This window comes from Lithobates pipiens, unplaced genomic scaffold (genome assembly GCF_037356315.1).
Source record: "Lithobates pipiens isolate NorthernLeopardFrog02 unplaced genomic scaffold, aLitPip1_a1.2 Scaffold_22, whole genome shotgun sequence".
NCBI lineage: Eukaryota > Metazoa > Chordata > Amphibia > Anura > Ranidae > Lithobates > Lithobates pipiens.
Genome location: NW_027507784.1, coordinates 35328829 through 35342799, shown reverse-complemented (window position 1 = coordinate 35342799; position 13971 = coordinate 35328829). Strand labels below are relative to the sequence as shown.

General features: G+C 38.8%; 1 protein-coding gene across 1 annotated transcript in view; it reads left to right on the top strand.

Annotated features, from left to right (window-relative positions):
• The window catches only part of LOC143925651 (apoptosis-associated speck-like protein containing a CARD), a 128482-nt gene extending 117366 nt beyond the window's left edge, over positions 1 to 11116 (top strand). Inside the window, exon 2 of the mRNA XM_077450117.1 lies at positions 10689 to 11116. Coding sequence (XP_077306243.1) covers positions 10691 to 11116 — 426 coding nt within the window. The 5' untranslated portion in view covers positions 10689 to 10690. The remainder of the gene's footprint in view (positions 1 to 10688) is intronic.
• Positions 11117 to 13971: the final 2855 nt, after the last annotated feature.

Genomic DNA, 13971 nt, shown 5'->3' with positions numbered 1-13971 from the left:
AACGGTCAAGTAAACAGTGGAGGGTGAGTTTTTTTTCTCTTTGTTTTCTCACCTCTCTGTACACAGAAAAAAAAAAAAAAGATACAGCCTTCGAAGTTGATTGACAAGGCCAGTTGGATGGTATACTTCAAGTTATTTTTGGATAATCCAGGACTTTGTGAAGACGTAATTTAGTTACGTACGTGAAGATATCTGCCAAGGTTAGTTCCTAAGAAGGTGAGAGAGTCTCACATAAGATATATTGGGTTGTTACCCAAGAAGAAAAAAGTGTTGAAATAGGAACAAAGACTTCACGTTATTTGATAAAGTCACCATTGTAGGTACAAAGGCAAATGTACACTTTAGGTGAGCTGATATGGAAGTCGGATTTTGATGTTTGAAGATGGAAGGTCCAAGCACAAAGGCAAAGAATAGATCAACAGGCAAGACACTACAGCACACTACAGCACACAATTCAAGGAACAAGGCAAAGAGCTACAAGAAAAGAAGAAAAAGAAAGATAAAGCAACGAACAACAAAGTTAAAGGGACATTATTCATCTCTTGTTTTATTTTAAGTACACACAGGACTATCATACTAACAAGGGGTGAGTGTGTCTGTTTATATAAAAGGGTAATATGGCAATGGTTAACATCTCTAGGCTCAGAAGTAAGTCTCAGTACGATCGGGAAATTGATATATTTCATATGTATGGAATATAGGAATACATGCAGTAGTAAGGTAATTAATTAATTTATGCCAGAGAGAAAAGAAGTTCATTAAGAAGAAAATTAAGTTTAATGTTGCATGTATATCTTTATGTATTAAGCCCTGAACAAAGTTTTCAGAGAAAAAATATTGATTAAAATGTGGAAAGAACTGTATGAAATTGAGATAATGGAAAAAACATGATGTTTAGTGTTTTACAAAAATTCTACAGATTTGGTTGCAGGAAATAATAAGTTAAGGATTGAGCAATTTTTACAAAAAATTCCAAACTTGGATTTGGTTATTAAATTAAAAGTAGTAAATTGTTCTAATTTACTTAAGATTATCCAGAAAAAAATATTAAAATATGAAAGTTTTTGTTCAATCTAAAAAAATTGTAAAAATAACTATTGTGAAAAGTTTTAGTAAATTCGTATTTCTGGTAAAAGTAAGGACTTTTGTTGCGGGAGAAGTTTTCTCAGGGAAATGGTCAATCGCAGGTCATGGGTAGGACCCAATCTGTGAGTTTCACGAGATTGTCTTCTAAACAACATGACAACTTTTTTGTCATTATTATAATCAGGAAAGTCATATAATATGGTGTACATGATTTCTCGCAGATGTACAAACAAAATATGTTTAAAAAGTGATAAAAAGGTTAAACATTTTAAAAAACAAGAAACAAGATTGTTACCGAATTGTACAGTATAGGGTGTACAAAGCATGGTAGCTAAGACTGTCAGTAACAGATCATTCTCTGAAGAGTATGTGACATGTGAGGAGTGCATTACCAACAGAGAGATGCAGATCAAGTTACAGACTGGTCAGTCATGCCATGACATTTTTCACTTTTATGGATCAAAGCACAATACATTTTTGTGTTAAATTTTACAGATACTTGGAAGAGGGTTCACTGATGAGGAAAATATATATTTAAAAGGTATCGTTACTTACTAAAAGTAATTGTTTTGAAAAATAAGATTTTTTAGGCCTTAATAACTTTTTTCGAGAGTTCATTGAGATTTTTGCAGACAAAGTATCTGTCTGAGTAAATTTTAATGAATTATATAGGCTTACTGTAGGGAAAATATATTTTTAATAACAAAAGATAACTTATATACAAACATTTGAAGATCTAAAGAAAGCCCTTATTAATTTAGTATTTTTGGTAAATTATAGAAATCTCTCTCAGTCATTTTGCATTCAAGTTGTATGTGGATGATGAGACAATTTCATTGGTATATATAAATAAATGTGTTAGGGGTGCATTGTCCAATGCTACAGATCTGAGACATTGTGGGTTTAGCACCATTTGTTTTGAAAATATCTTATGTTACACTAAAGGTGTTATTTCAAGGAAAACAGGAGGTGTCAATACACACAGCTTTGTCTAATGGCAATTGGATGTTAAAAAGATCAGTTGTAGTGTGAGGGATAGAGCCACAGTTGTGTAAATTAATCATGAGAATGTCACTTTTTCAACTTTTAGTGGACACATTGAAAGCTGAATTTAAGACTGCCATGTGTTGGTTTAGCAGTCAGTGACAGAGCAGGTGTGGTTCATTCAATCATACTGTATGAGGGGAATGCTGGGTTCTGAAAAGAAACTTCAACATGATCAAATTTCTTTCAGAAACAGAATATTTAGGAAAGCCCAACCTAAATTAATATTCTTTTACAAAATTAAAATAAGTTGTCAGTGTAGAGAAAAAAACAGTAATCTGGCAAGATTATTCTTTTAGAAGATTTAATATTAGTCACAGGATAAAGAGGGGGAATATGACATGTTGTCTTAGTTAGAATCAGTACAGACTGAAAAAGGAGAACATTTATTGTAAAAATAATTGGATTCCAATAATAATGGATAGAGTTGTTTTTAAATGAAAATATTTATTTTTGCATATCCAGGTACCTGATTGATTGATTTTTTGTTTTAGCTTATAAAAATTCTGAACTACTAATTTTAGAACACTTTGTCATCAAACTTCTGAAAATTGTTTTATTTGTTTATAGAATTATCTAAAGTGAAAGAGGCTTAACCTGATACTACAAAGCATTGAGGGATTTGGCAAATCTATATAGATTGATTTATATTAGTTTTTTCATTTGCTATAGGAGGATTACAAGGATGTTGTATTTTTAGTTAATTTTTTTGATAAATTAATTGAGATAATTCTAGAAAAAATAATATTTTTTATAAAAGCTAAGTTGTTGTGAACTTATGTCATATTCCATTGGGGTTGGATTTCAAACCATGGAATCAGTTAATGATTTAAAATTTTATAGGACAGGTAGTGAAGGACATGTATGCTATTTTAGGTTTAGTAAAGTTTTTGTTTCTTATCATCTTAAGTACTCAGGTATTGTAGAACGTATGAATAGTATTGGTTAAGATGATAAAGGTAAATATTGGGTGACATATTTACCTGATATAGTTTTAGTTTAAAAACTTTACTATTTTCTAAACATAGGTTTTGTTAACTTTTTGAGTTAATGACAGTCTTTTGAGATTGGCATACTTAGTTATTTATATAATCTGTTGTATAGAAAGTAGTGTGGATGCAAATTTTGCAAACAACAAGAATAGGTATTTCAGAAGTTTGTTCACAAAACATGGCTAGGCCTTTGCTAAATTTAAATGGAAATGATGTCTTGAATGAGATTTCTACTTCTAATGAGTATGTTTAGTAATTTATTCCAGTAGCTAAAGTTATGGTTAAGAATTATAGATCTGAAGGTACCAAGGATGTCAACAAAAATGACAACTGGGATATAAATTGGGAAGATTATTTTGTTATTTTTAATGTACATTGGGATTATAGTTTTTTGTTTCAAAAGTATTGGTAAAAATAAAAATAATTGTTAAAAATAAAAATAATAATTGTTAAAAATAAAAATAATTGGTAAAAATAAGAATAAAATGGGTAAATACAGACAGAATTATCATTCTAAAATGGTTTAATTGATTAATGAAAATTATTTAGGAAAACATAATTTTTAAAAGAATTTGATACTTGTTTTCATTTTCTTTTATAGATATGTCTTTTTGTTTCTAAATTTAAAGAAAATGATTTTATTTTAATTTTTTATTTCGTTTTTTGAAAATTTCCCATGACAATTCAACAAGCACAACTAAATTTCTATTTGTTACTATTTCTTGTTTTTTCAAAAATTATTATTTTTTGATTATGTTATCAAGGACTATCATTTTTTGGTGAATTTCAATGATTTATTCATATGGACTTGCATCAAAAGCGACATATTGATCGGTCGATCATTATGTGAGGGGGAGTTAGGATGTGCTTCTCATAAGAATTTTTTATAAATTATCTGAATAATGATGATAGTAATAAGATAATAGGAAAGACAAAAAGGTATAATTAGAGTATATGACGAAAAGGATTTCAATGTGTCTAAACAAAGTTATTGTTGAATTTAAATAATTTTGGAATGTTTAAAAAAAAAAAAAATAGAAAAAGTTGCTTGCTGGTCATGGATAGATGGATAAATAAATCGAAAAATAAATAGAATGATAGTTAGAATATATAAAATATGACAATCAACTAATGGGAAAGTTTTTATGTATTTTGTTTCAAATCTGTATTAGGGTTAGAATGAAACAATTTTATAAATTGATTAAGGAAGAAATGAAAAAAAAAGGTGAAAAATTATGACAAGTATTTTTAGTCGGAAAATGACTTCTGGTTTATCTGATCCAGTGATTAGCTATGGTACATCTGGAACAATTGATTAAAAATGTGTATGAAAGGGCTATAAATGAAGTGTGAGTGATTTAGGTAATATTTAAGTTGTGTGAATGTCATTTTGGTACCAGTTGTTCTCTATGTCCAGAGTTTATGACTAAAGGTCAGTAGGTCAGTGGTTTCACAGATAAGAATACACATAGAGAGTGTGTCATATAATGGAATGAAATAGTTAAATATTTTTCATAGCAACATCTCAGAATTTTTGAAAATGTTTATGTACAATATCTGACTCACTAAAATGTATTTATGTGTATTGTATTAATGTTTATTGTATTGTTTGTATTGAAAAAAAAGAGAATCAGAGACATTTATTATTTAAGATGAATGCACTTATTTGTTGAATATAGTGCATTGAGGGGGAATTGTTAGAAGTTTTTGAGTTGATTAATATCTTAAGTGATAAAAGTTTCTGAAAATATATGTAAGTTATATGTTCGGTAATAAGTGATGGTTTCTAAAGGTCACAGAACAACACAGAGTTTAGATGGGATTGGTTTGGCTGAGTAGGTATTTCTATTTTTGAGTTAGTCAGGACAATGGGTGGAGTTATGCTACTTATCTATAGACTGAACCATATTGGGTATATATGCAAATGTGGGAGTTATTAGGATATGCTGACATAACATCATGAAAAGTATAAGAAGGGAGTAAGATTATGAGAGAGGAAGATCGGTGGGAAAGAAAGAACTCTACACTTTGGAGAATGTAGATCAGATGACCCTTTCCTCCTTCTGAGGCCTTCACCATGCCATGTGTTACCAGATGTCAATCTTGTCTTTGCTTATCTTTCTGAACAATAAACCAACTATTTTGGACGAACGAAGGATTCTTCAATTTCTACTCCTGAAAGTAAGTTTGAAATGCCATGGAGGAAGACATACATATCTCTGCTACACACCCTTTAGGAGAATGGTTACTGATTCACATATTACACAAAGATTTTGCTATTCATTAAGAAACGCCCCTGTGAGTATGTAGAGTTTCCACTACATTTACATTCTACTACTCTACTTCACTTTTTACAAGGACCTTTGTGGAACTAGTAGGTTGTGATTAGCAGACTGTTCCTCAGTCCCTATACTGAGAAAGGACTGCTGCAGAATAGGGCAGCAGTCAGCAGTAGTGAACCTCAACCCTATATATTGTGGACCTATACCAGTCCTTAAGGATTAGCAGACTGTACCTCACTCAACCCTATGTACTGTAGTACACTATACCTTACCAGTCCTTATAAGGACCTTTGTGGAACTAGTTGTTTGTGATTAGCAGACTGTACCTCAGTCCCTATACTGATAAAGGACTGCTGCAGAATAGGGAAGCAGTCAGCAGTAGTGCTCCTCAACCCTATATATTGTGGACCTATACCAGTCCTTAAGGATTAGCAGACTGTACCTCACTCAACCCTATGTCCTATAGTACACTATACCTTATTAGTCCTTATAAGGACCTTTGTGGAACTAGTAGGTTGTGATTAGCAGACTGTACCTCAGTCCCTATACTGATAAAGGACTGCTGCAAAATTGGGCAGCAGTCAGCAGTAGTGCACCTCAACCCTATATATTGTGGACCTATACCAGTCCTTAACCACTTCAATACAGGGCACTTTCGCCCCCTTCCTTCCCAGCCCAATTTTCAGCTTTCAGCGCTCTAGCGCTTTCAGTGACAATTGCGCGGTCGTGCTACACTGTACCCAAATGAAATTTTTATCATTTTGTTCGCACAATTAGAGCTTTATTTTGGTGGTATTTATTCACGACTCAGTTTTTTATTTTTTGCGATATAAGCGCAAAAAAGCGGAAATTTGGAAAAAAAAAACAATATTTTCTTTTTTCTACTTCAATAAAAATCCAATAAAATCAAATTTTGTCATAAATTTAAGCCAAAATGTATTCTGCTACATGTTTTTGGTAAAAAAAAAAATCCGTTAAGTGTATAATAATTGGTTTGTGTGATCACGGACATATGTGTGCAGGTGATCACGTACATATGTGTGCAGATAATCATTGGGACATGTGATTTTAGTGGGACATATGTGGGGGACATGTTTTTATTATTAGGGACATGTGTTTTTATTATTTGGGGACATGTATGTTTTGGGGACATGTGTGGGGACATTGTGTTTATACTGTGTGATGTGTTTACTGTGTGGTGTGTTTACTGTGTACACTAGACTGGTGATCAGTGAGTAAAAAGCTGTAAAAAGCAGCTCATACTCACTGATCATCAGCCGGCTGCAGCGATCTGCTCTCCTCTCCTCAGCGATGACTTCTGTGTGAGGAGAGGAGGAGCCGATTGCCTAGCAACCGGCTGTTTGTTTACATCACATGACGGCCGTGATTGGACACGGCCGTCATGTGATCAGGAGGGCCAATCACAGAGCCCTCCTGCCGATCTGAGATGCGCCGTGTCCGGGCGCATCGGGATCGCGCCGCTGCGCGGGCACGCGCACGCGTGATCCCGCTCCTCCTGATGGACGTTCCTGAACGTCCTATCAGGAGTAGACGGCTCCGGGTGGGAAGTGGTTAAGGATTAGCAGACTGTACCTCACTCAACCCTATGTACTGTAGTGCACTATACCTTACCAGTCCTTATAAGGACCTTTGTGGAACTAGTAGGTTGTGATTAGCAGACTGTACCTCAGTCCCTATACTGATAAAGGACTGCTGCAGAATTGGGCAGCAGTCAGCAGTAGTGCACTTCAACCCTATATATTGTGGACCTATACCAGTCCTTAAGGATTAGCAGACTGTACCTCACTAAACCCTATGTACTGTAGTACACTATACCTTACCAGTCCTTAGAAGGACCTTTGTGCAACTAGTAGGTTGAGATTAGCAGACTATACCTCAGTCCCTATACTCATAAAGGACTACTGCAGCAGAAGGGCAGCAGTCAAGTATAATATTCTTTCTATATTTGGAAGAAAGAATATTATACGTGTACAAGCCTATTACCATACCAGTCCTGAAAAGAACCTTTGTGGACCTAATAGTAACAGCTGCTGATTAAACTGACTGTCCCTCACTGCCACACACAGCTTCCTGCCTGTCCCTATTTAAACTGACAAAACACAGACTGCAGCAACAATAACTTGAATAGCACTCAAAACTATATCCTGTATTACTTTACCATACCAGTCCTGAAAAGGACTTTTGTGGACCTAATAGTAACAGCTAATGATTAAACTGACTGTCCCTGCTGCACACAGCGTCCTGTCCCTCTCTCTACACTGACAAAATACAGGCTGCTGCAACAATGACTTGAATAGCAGTGCCTCAAACCTATATCCTGAACTACACCTAACACCTATACCATACCAGTCCTTAAAAGAACTTTTGTGGACCTAATAGCTAGCGATTTGGGTCACTGCAGTCTCTCCCTGCTCCACACAGCAACCTCTCCCTATAGTGACATACGAAAGAATGTAAAATGGCCGCCGGATCGGGTCTATTTATAAGTTAGGGGGAATGTCCAAGTGTCCATGTACTGTAATGTCTCAATTGGCTGTCCTGTACCCCATGATGGATGTGTCATCATAGGTCAAAGTAATAGGTCACAAGTAATGGCTTTCTTCTGGCCATTCTGCCATAAAGCCCAACTCTATGGGGTGTACGGCTTATTGTCGTCCTATGCACAGATACTCCAGTCTCTGCTGTGGAACTCTGCAGCTCCTCCAGGGTTACCTTGTGCTGCCTCTCTGATGAATGCCCTCCTTGCCCGGTCTCTTGGCAGGTTTGCTGTTGTGCCATGTTCTTTCCATTTGGTTATGATAGATTTGCTGGTGCTCCTAGGGATCATCAAAGATTTGGATATTTTTTATAACATAACCCTGACTTGTACTTCTCAACAACATTGTCCCTTACTTGTTTGGAGAGTTCCTTGGTCTTCATGGCAGTGTTTGGTTAGTGGTGCCTCTTGCTTAGGTGTTGCAGCCTCTGGGGCCTTTCAAAAAGGTGTGTATATGTAATGACAGATCACGTGACGCTTAGATTACAGATGGACATTATTTCACTGATTACGTGACTCTGAAGGTAATTGGTTGCACCAGAGCTTTTTATGAGCTTCATAACAAAGGGGGTGAATACATACGCATGTGCCAATAATAATTTTTTTATTTCTGAAAAATAGTTTTATGTATATATTTTTCAAAATTTTTCTTCCCCAACTTAGACTTAGACTATTGTGTTCTGATCCATCACATATAATTCAGGTTAAAAAAACATTGAACTAAAAGCTGTAATGTAACAAAATAGTTAAAAAGCCATGAAGGGTGAACACTTTTGCAAGGCACTGTATATACATTGATTGACCACAGCGATTACATCACAGCAGTGGGTCAGTACAGTGATCTGTTATCGGCCATGTCCTGTGAATACGGTCAACGCTGTATCCTGGCCTAGGCCAACAAAGCACTTTGCAGGGGGGCAGCATGGAAAGAGTCCCCGCCGGCTTGCGCTACACTGTTATGCCACGCACACACGACAGGACTTATGTCCGGCAGACTTTCGATGGAGTTCTGACGGAGTTCCGACAGAGTTCTGACGGACTTTCCGAATGAACGAACTTGGCCACACACAATCACACCAAAGTCCGACGGATTTGAACGTGATGACGTATGACTGGACTAGAATAAGGAAGTTCATAGCCAGTAGCCAATAGCTGCCCTAGCGTCGGTTTTAGTCCGTCAGACTAGCACACACACGAGCGGATTTCTGGGTCCGGCAGAGTTCTGGCGGAAAAATTTGAAGCATGTTCCATTTCTAAAGTCTGTCAGACTTTTGCGAATCAAAAGTCCGTTGCAGCCCAGACACGATCGAATAGTCTGCCGGAATCATTCCGTCAGACTTTTGATGTTGAAAAATCCGGTCGTGTGTACGGGGCATAAGTGTAACAGCGTAGCGCCAGTCTTATGGGGCGGACTGGGCTGGAAGGCAAATTAGTCTGGCGCTCCCATAAAGTGTCAGCACTGCTTCTGGTATGTGGGCGGGTTATAGCCCCTGTCAGTTTATTTTTTACCACTCCTGTCCCATTGCATAAATTTCCCTTCACTTACTGCTCCATAGGCAAACAGGAAGTGATAGGAAATCTATGCAAATTAAGGGAATCCATTACCCCCCAGGCCCTCAGAACTAGTGTCCCCACTTGAAAATTTCAGGGTGGGTCTTAAACAGCAAGGGGTGTGGCCTTGACAGAAAGGGGTGGGTCATATTTAAGGGGGTGCACGAGTTTAGTCAGACCTAGGGCAGCACAAATCCTAAATACACTACTGTATACGGTGGGTGACAGATCATGCCGGAGGACAGCACGAACCTAGGAGGATGTCACATTGCTCCCACCCATCCATCATTTTACAATAGGACAGGAGGGAAGAGGTTAAAGAATATTTGCAAATACCAAATTTTAGTATTTTTAACCTTGAGATCCGCGCTATAGCTGAATGACGGCTACAGCGCGGACCTGCTTTGCCGGGATGACGTCTATTGATGTCGTCCCGTGCACGAGCAGCCTGTGTGCCCCCTGAGGGGCGCATGTGGCGTGCTCTGTGATCAGCGAGTCTATGAGACTCGCCTGATCATAGATCAGAACAAGGGGTCGATCCCGACCCCTTACCACGTGATCAGCTGTCAGCTAATGACAGCTAATCATGTGACACAACAGAGTCGGTAATCGGCTATTTTTCCTCCTCACGCTGTCACCAGTGCAGCCTATCAGTGCCCACCAGTGCAGCCTCATCAGCGCATTTCAATGAAGGAGAAAAATGACCTGTTTTTTAATTTTATAACAAACTATTAAACATGATTTTTTATTTTTTTTATTTTGCATATTTTTTTGTTTGTTTAGCAAAAAAATAAAACTCCCAGCTGTAATTAAATACCACCAAAAGAAAGCTCTATTTGTGGGAAAAAAAATGATAAAAATTTCATTTGGGTACAGTATTGTATGACCGTGCAATTGTCATTCAAAATGCATCAGCGATGAAAGCTGAAAATTGGTCTTGGCAGGAGGGGGTTTTAAGTGCCCAGTAAGCAAGTGGTTAATAAAGGTTATATGAAGGTGGGACGCAATCCTTGTGCACTTTCTGTTTGTTCTATAGCCACCAGATACAATGCTGCAAAACAAAAATAGAGAATCACAGGAGTAAGGGAATTGCAAATCTATTGGAACAAGTAAATAATTTCTGTATATTCTTTTCAATAAAGTAAGTTTATTACTTTATTTCTCTGTAATTTACAGACATGGAGCCATTTGTAGATAAACATCGTGAGGAACTTATAAGAAAGGTGACCAACGTGGATCCCATCCTAGAGGATCTGAAGGATCTGCTGAAAAAAGAAAATTATGAATATTTAAAGAGCAGACAGACCTCTAAGGAGAAGATGGAAGCTCTCTTTGGTTATGTCAGTGGCTGGAATAAGAGTTACAAAGACAGATTGTATGAATTACTAAAGAAACATGAGGAAGAGATCATCAGAGACCTGGAAAAGCAAGAAAGAGGTGAGTCTGAGCTTTACTTTATACCTAGTCATCAATATCACACCGCATGTACTCATCCAAAGTTCACCAAGCAGCTTACTTATCAATGTGTTCTGAGTAATTTCCTCACAGTAACCTATTATATTTCAAGGCTGAATTGGTGGAAGAGTAACACCAGTTCTATGTAGGCACATTAATACAAAAGGTCATATGTATTTCTAACATTACTCTATCAGTTTTTACTTAGATGGGGGTTTAAAATGGCCTTATTGCAGAACATGTTTAAAGTAGAACTGTAGCCAGGCAATGGATAATGAAATACACCAAGCAGTAAATACGTTTTAATGCCTATCTCCAAACTCCAAAGGCAGCCCCTGTCCTCTATTGTGGCCTCTGCTCTATTTTTTTTCATTTTTATTGTAGCGGCCATAACCCTTAGCAGGGCGGCCTTAACTTTTGGGCTTACCGGTTCCCTCCGCTTGGCTTGTTCTTCCACGTCTAGGGGTTCCCAGAGTTAGAACCCAACAACCTTGGACGCTGACACCAATAAAGTCCTTTTTTGAAAGGTTTTTATTTGCAGGGGTAACATCCAACAAACACAGTGTCAGAAAGATCCTACCAGCGAAAGACAGTCTGGGCCTTCGTGCGTGCCTGTGCGCCGGTGCACACCTGTTGGCGTCAGACAGGCTATTTAATTCTGTCTGTCACATTGAAATCTTGCTGTCTGATCTACAGCATGCGAGTATCCTGACCCTGAGAACCTGTCGCCTGTGATCTCTTACCCGGCTTGTCTACCTACCATCCCTGCTATCTGCCTGCACCTGATCTCGGCCTGCCTAACTACTCTTCTGCTTGACCCTCTGGTACCTCTACTGTAGTGATGAATGAACTTCCGACAGGACGTTTCGCGAACGAGGCCAAAAGTTTGCGAACCGCAAAGTTCGCTGTGGACCCCATTGACTTTAATGGCAGGCGAACCTTAAAAACCTCCAGGTCATATTTTCAGCCACAAAATACTAGCTGTGAACACATAGTCCCCCAACATGGACACTGACATAACAAAAGTATTAAGTGAATCTGGGATCGACAATGACAAGCATTCTTTTTTATCTGTGAAATTTTGACAATTCAGGAGCGCATGAAGGCCATGGAGGAGAGGCAAGGTCAGGCCAGGCTATGAAGGGGGTCTAGGAGATGATCAGTGCCACAGTCAGGGCAGCACAGTCCTGTGCCAGTGTCCCAGTGTGCCAACCTATGCTTGAGCCCCTCCCTCTGCCCGGCCCTTATGCCCACCTATGCAGGGCTCCACTGTGGTGTTCTGGAGGTGCCAGTCCAATGCTGATCCTCAGCCATGGTGCTGGCGCTGCCTGCTGATTGGCTTCTCCTCTGCTATCTCCCTCACTGTGTGAAACCAGCACCGCGATAGAGACTGAGCACTGACACCAGCACAGAGATAGAGAGCACTGACACCAGCACCATGATAGAGACTGAGCACTGATACCAGCACCATGATAGAGAGCACTGACACCAGCACCATGATAGAGAGCACTGACACCAGCACCGTGATAGAGAGCACTGACACCAGCACCGTGATAGAGAGCACTGACACAGGCACCGCGATAGAGACTGAGCACTGACACCAGCACCATGATAGAGAGCACTGACACCAGCACCGTAATAGAGAGCACTGACATCAGCACCGTGATAGAGAGCACTGACACCAGCACCGTGATAGAGAGCACTGACACCAGCACCATGATAGAGAGCACTGACACCAGCACTAATACCAGCAACTCGTTGCGGGACCCAAAAAATAAAACATGAGCTGCACTAGATTTAGCACTCTGCAGTTATAGTAAATCTCCACCAGGGTGACAACGCAGGAGAACACTTGGGAGACAGGGACAGGGTGTTGTCACCCTATAACAGGAAGTGCCTTAACAAGGATCTTCAGGGCAGGATCATGGTGTCGGGGGGGGCGATACAGATTCTCACCAAGGGCGCTGGAGACCCTAGGTACGCCTCTGGCTTCAAGTTGCTGTAAGTTGCCCCAAGTCGCGCTGTGATTCATACTCAAGTCGTGTCCAAGTTGCCTCCCAAAGTCACGCTGGAAGTCGTCTTGCCCCTGTGTGAATGGACTCTAATACAAGCTGTATACTCACTACTTTATATTGTAGCAAAGTGTCATTTCTTTAGTGTTGTCACATGAAAAGATAGAATAAAATATTTACAAAAATGTGAGGGTTTTTGAGATACTGTGTGTGTGTGTGTGTGTGTATATATATATATATATATATATATATATATATATATATATATATATAATGATGGATCAGTCCTGATGTACTGATGGTCCATCTCATTTCTTGAGGCCCTAAAACTCCAGGACAGTACAGATACCCCCCAAATGACCCCTCTTTGGAAAGTAGACAGTGTGGGGTATTTAGGAATAGTGATGGCCGAACGGTTCGCCCGGCGGTCGTTTCGCGGCGAATTTCCGACTTTCGCCGTCCGCGGGTTCGAACGCCTTTTTCCGTCGTTCGCCCCGGCGGACTTACGTGTTTAATGTATACAAGAACTTTAACCTTTCGTGACACGTTTATCATGTGTTACAGGACAACCAATTGAGACATGACAGCTCATGGACACTTGGACATTCCCCCTAACCTATAAATACACCCGATCCGGTGGCCATTTTACATTCTTTCTTCTGTCACTGTAGGGAAAGGATCCTGTGTGGAGTAGGGACAGAGAAAACGCTAGCTATTTGGTACACAAAAGTTCTTTTCAGGACTGGTATAGGTGTTAGGTCAGCAGCCTGAGTTTCTTTTGTCAGTTTAGATAAAGGGACAGAGCGCTGTATGCTGCTATTTTAGGGACAGCTCAGCCAGATTAGTCTTTCTTCATCATCATCATCATCATCATCATTAGCTGTTACTATCAGGTCCACAAAAGAGCTGTTCCAGCTAATCGTTCCAGCCTACTCTTTTTTGCCAATTTGTATAGGGACAGGCAGGAAGCAGTGTGTCAGGCAGTGAGGATA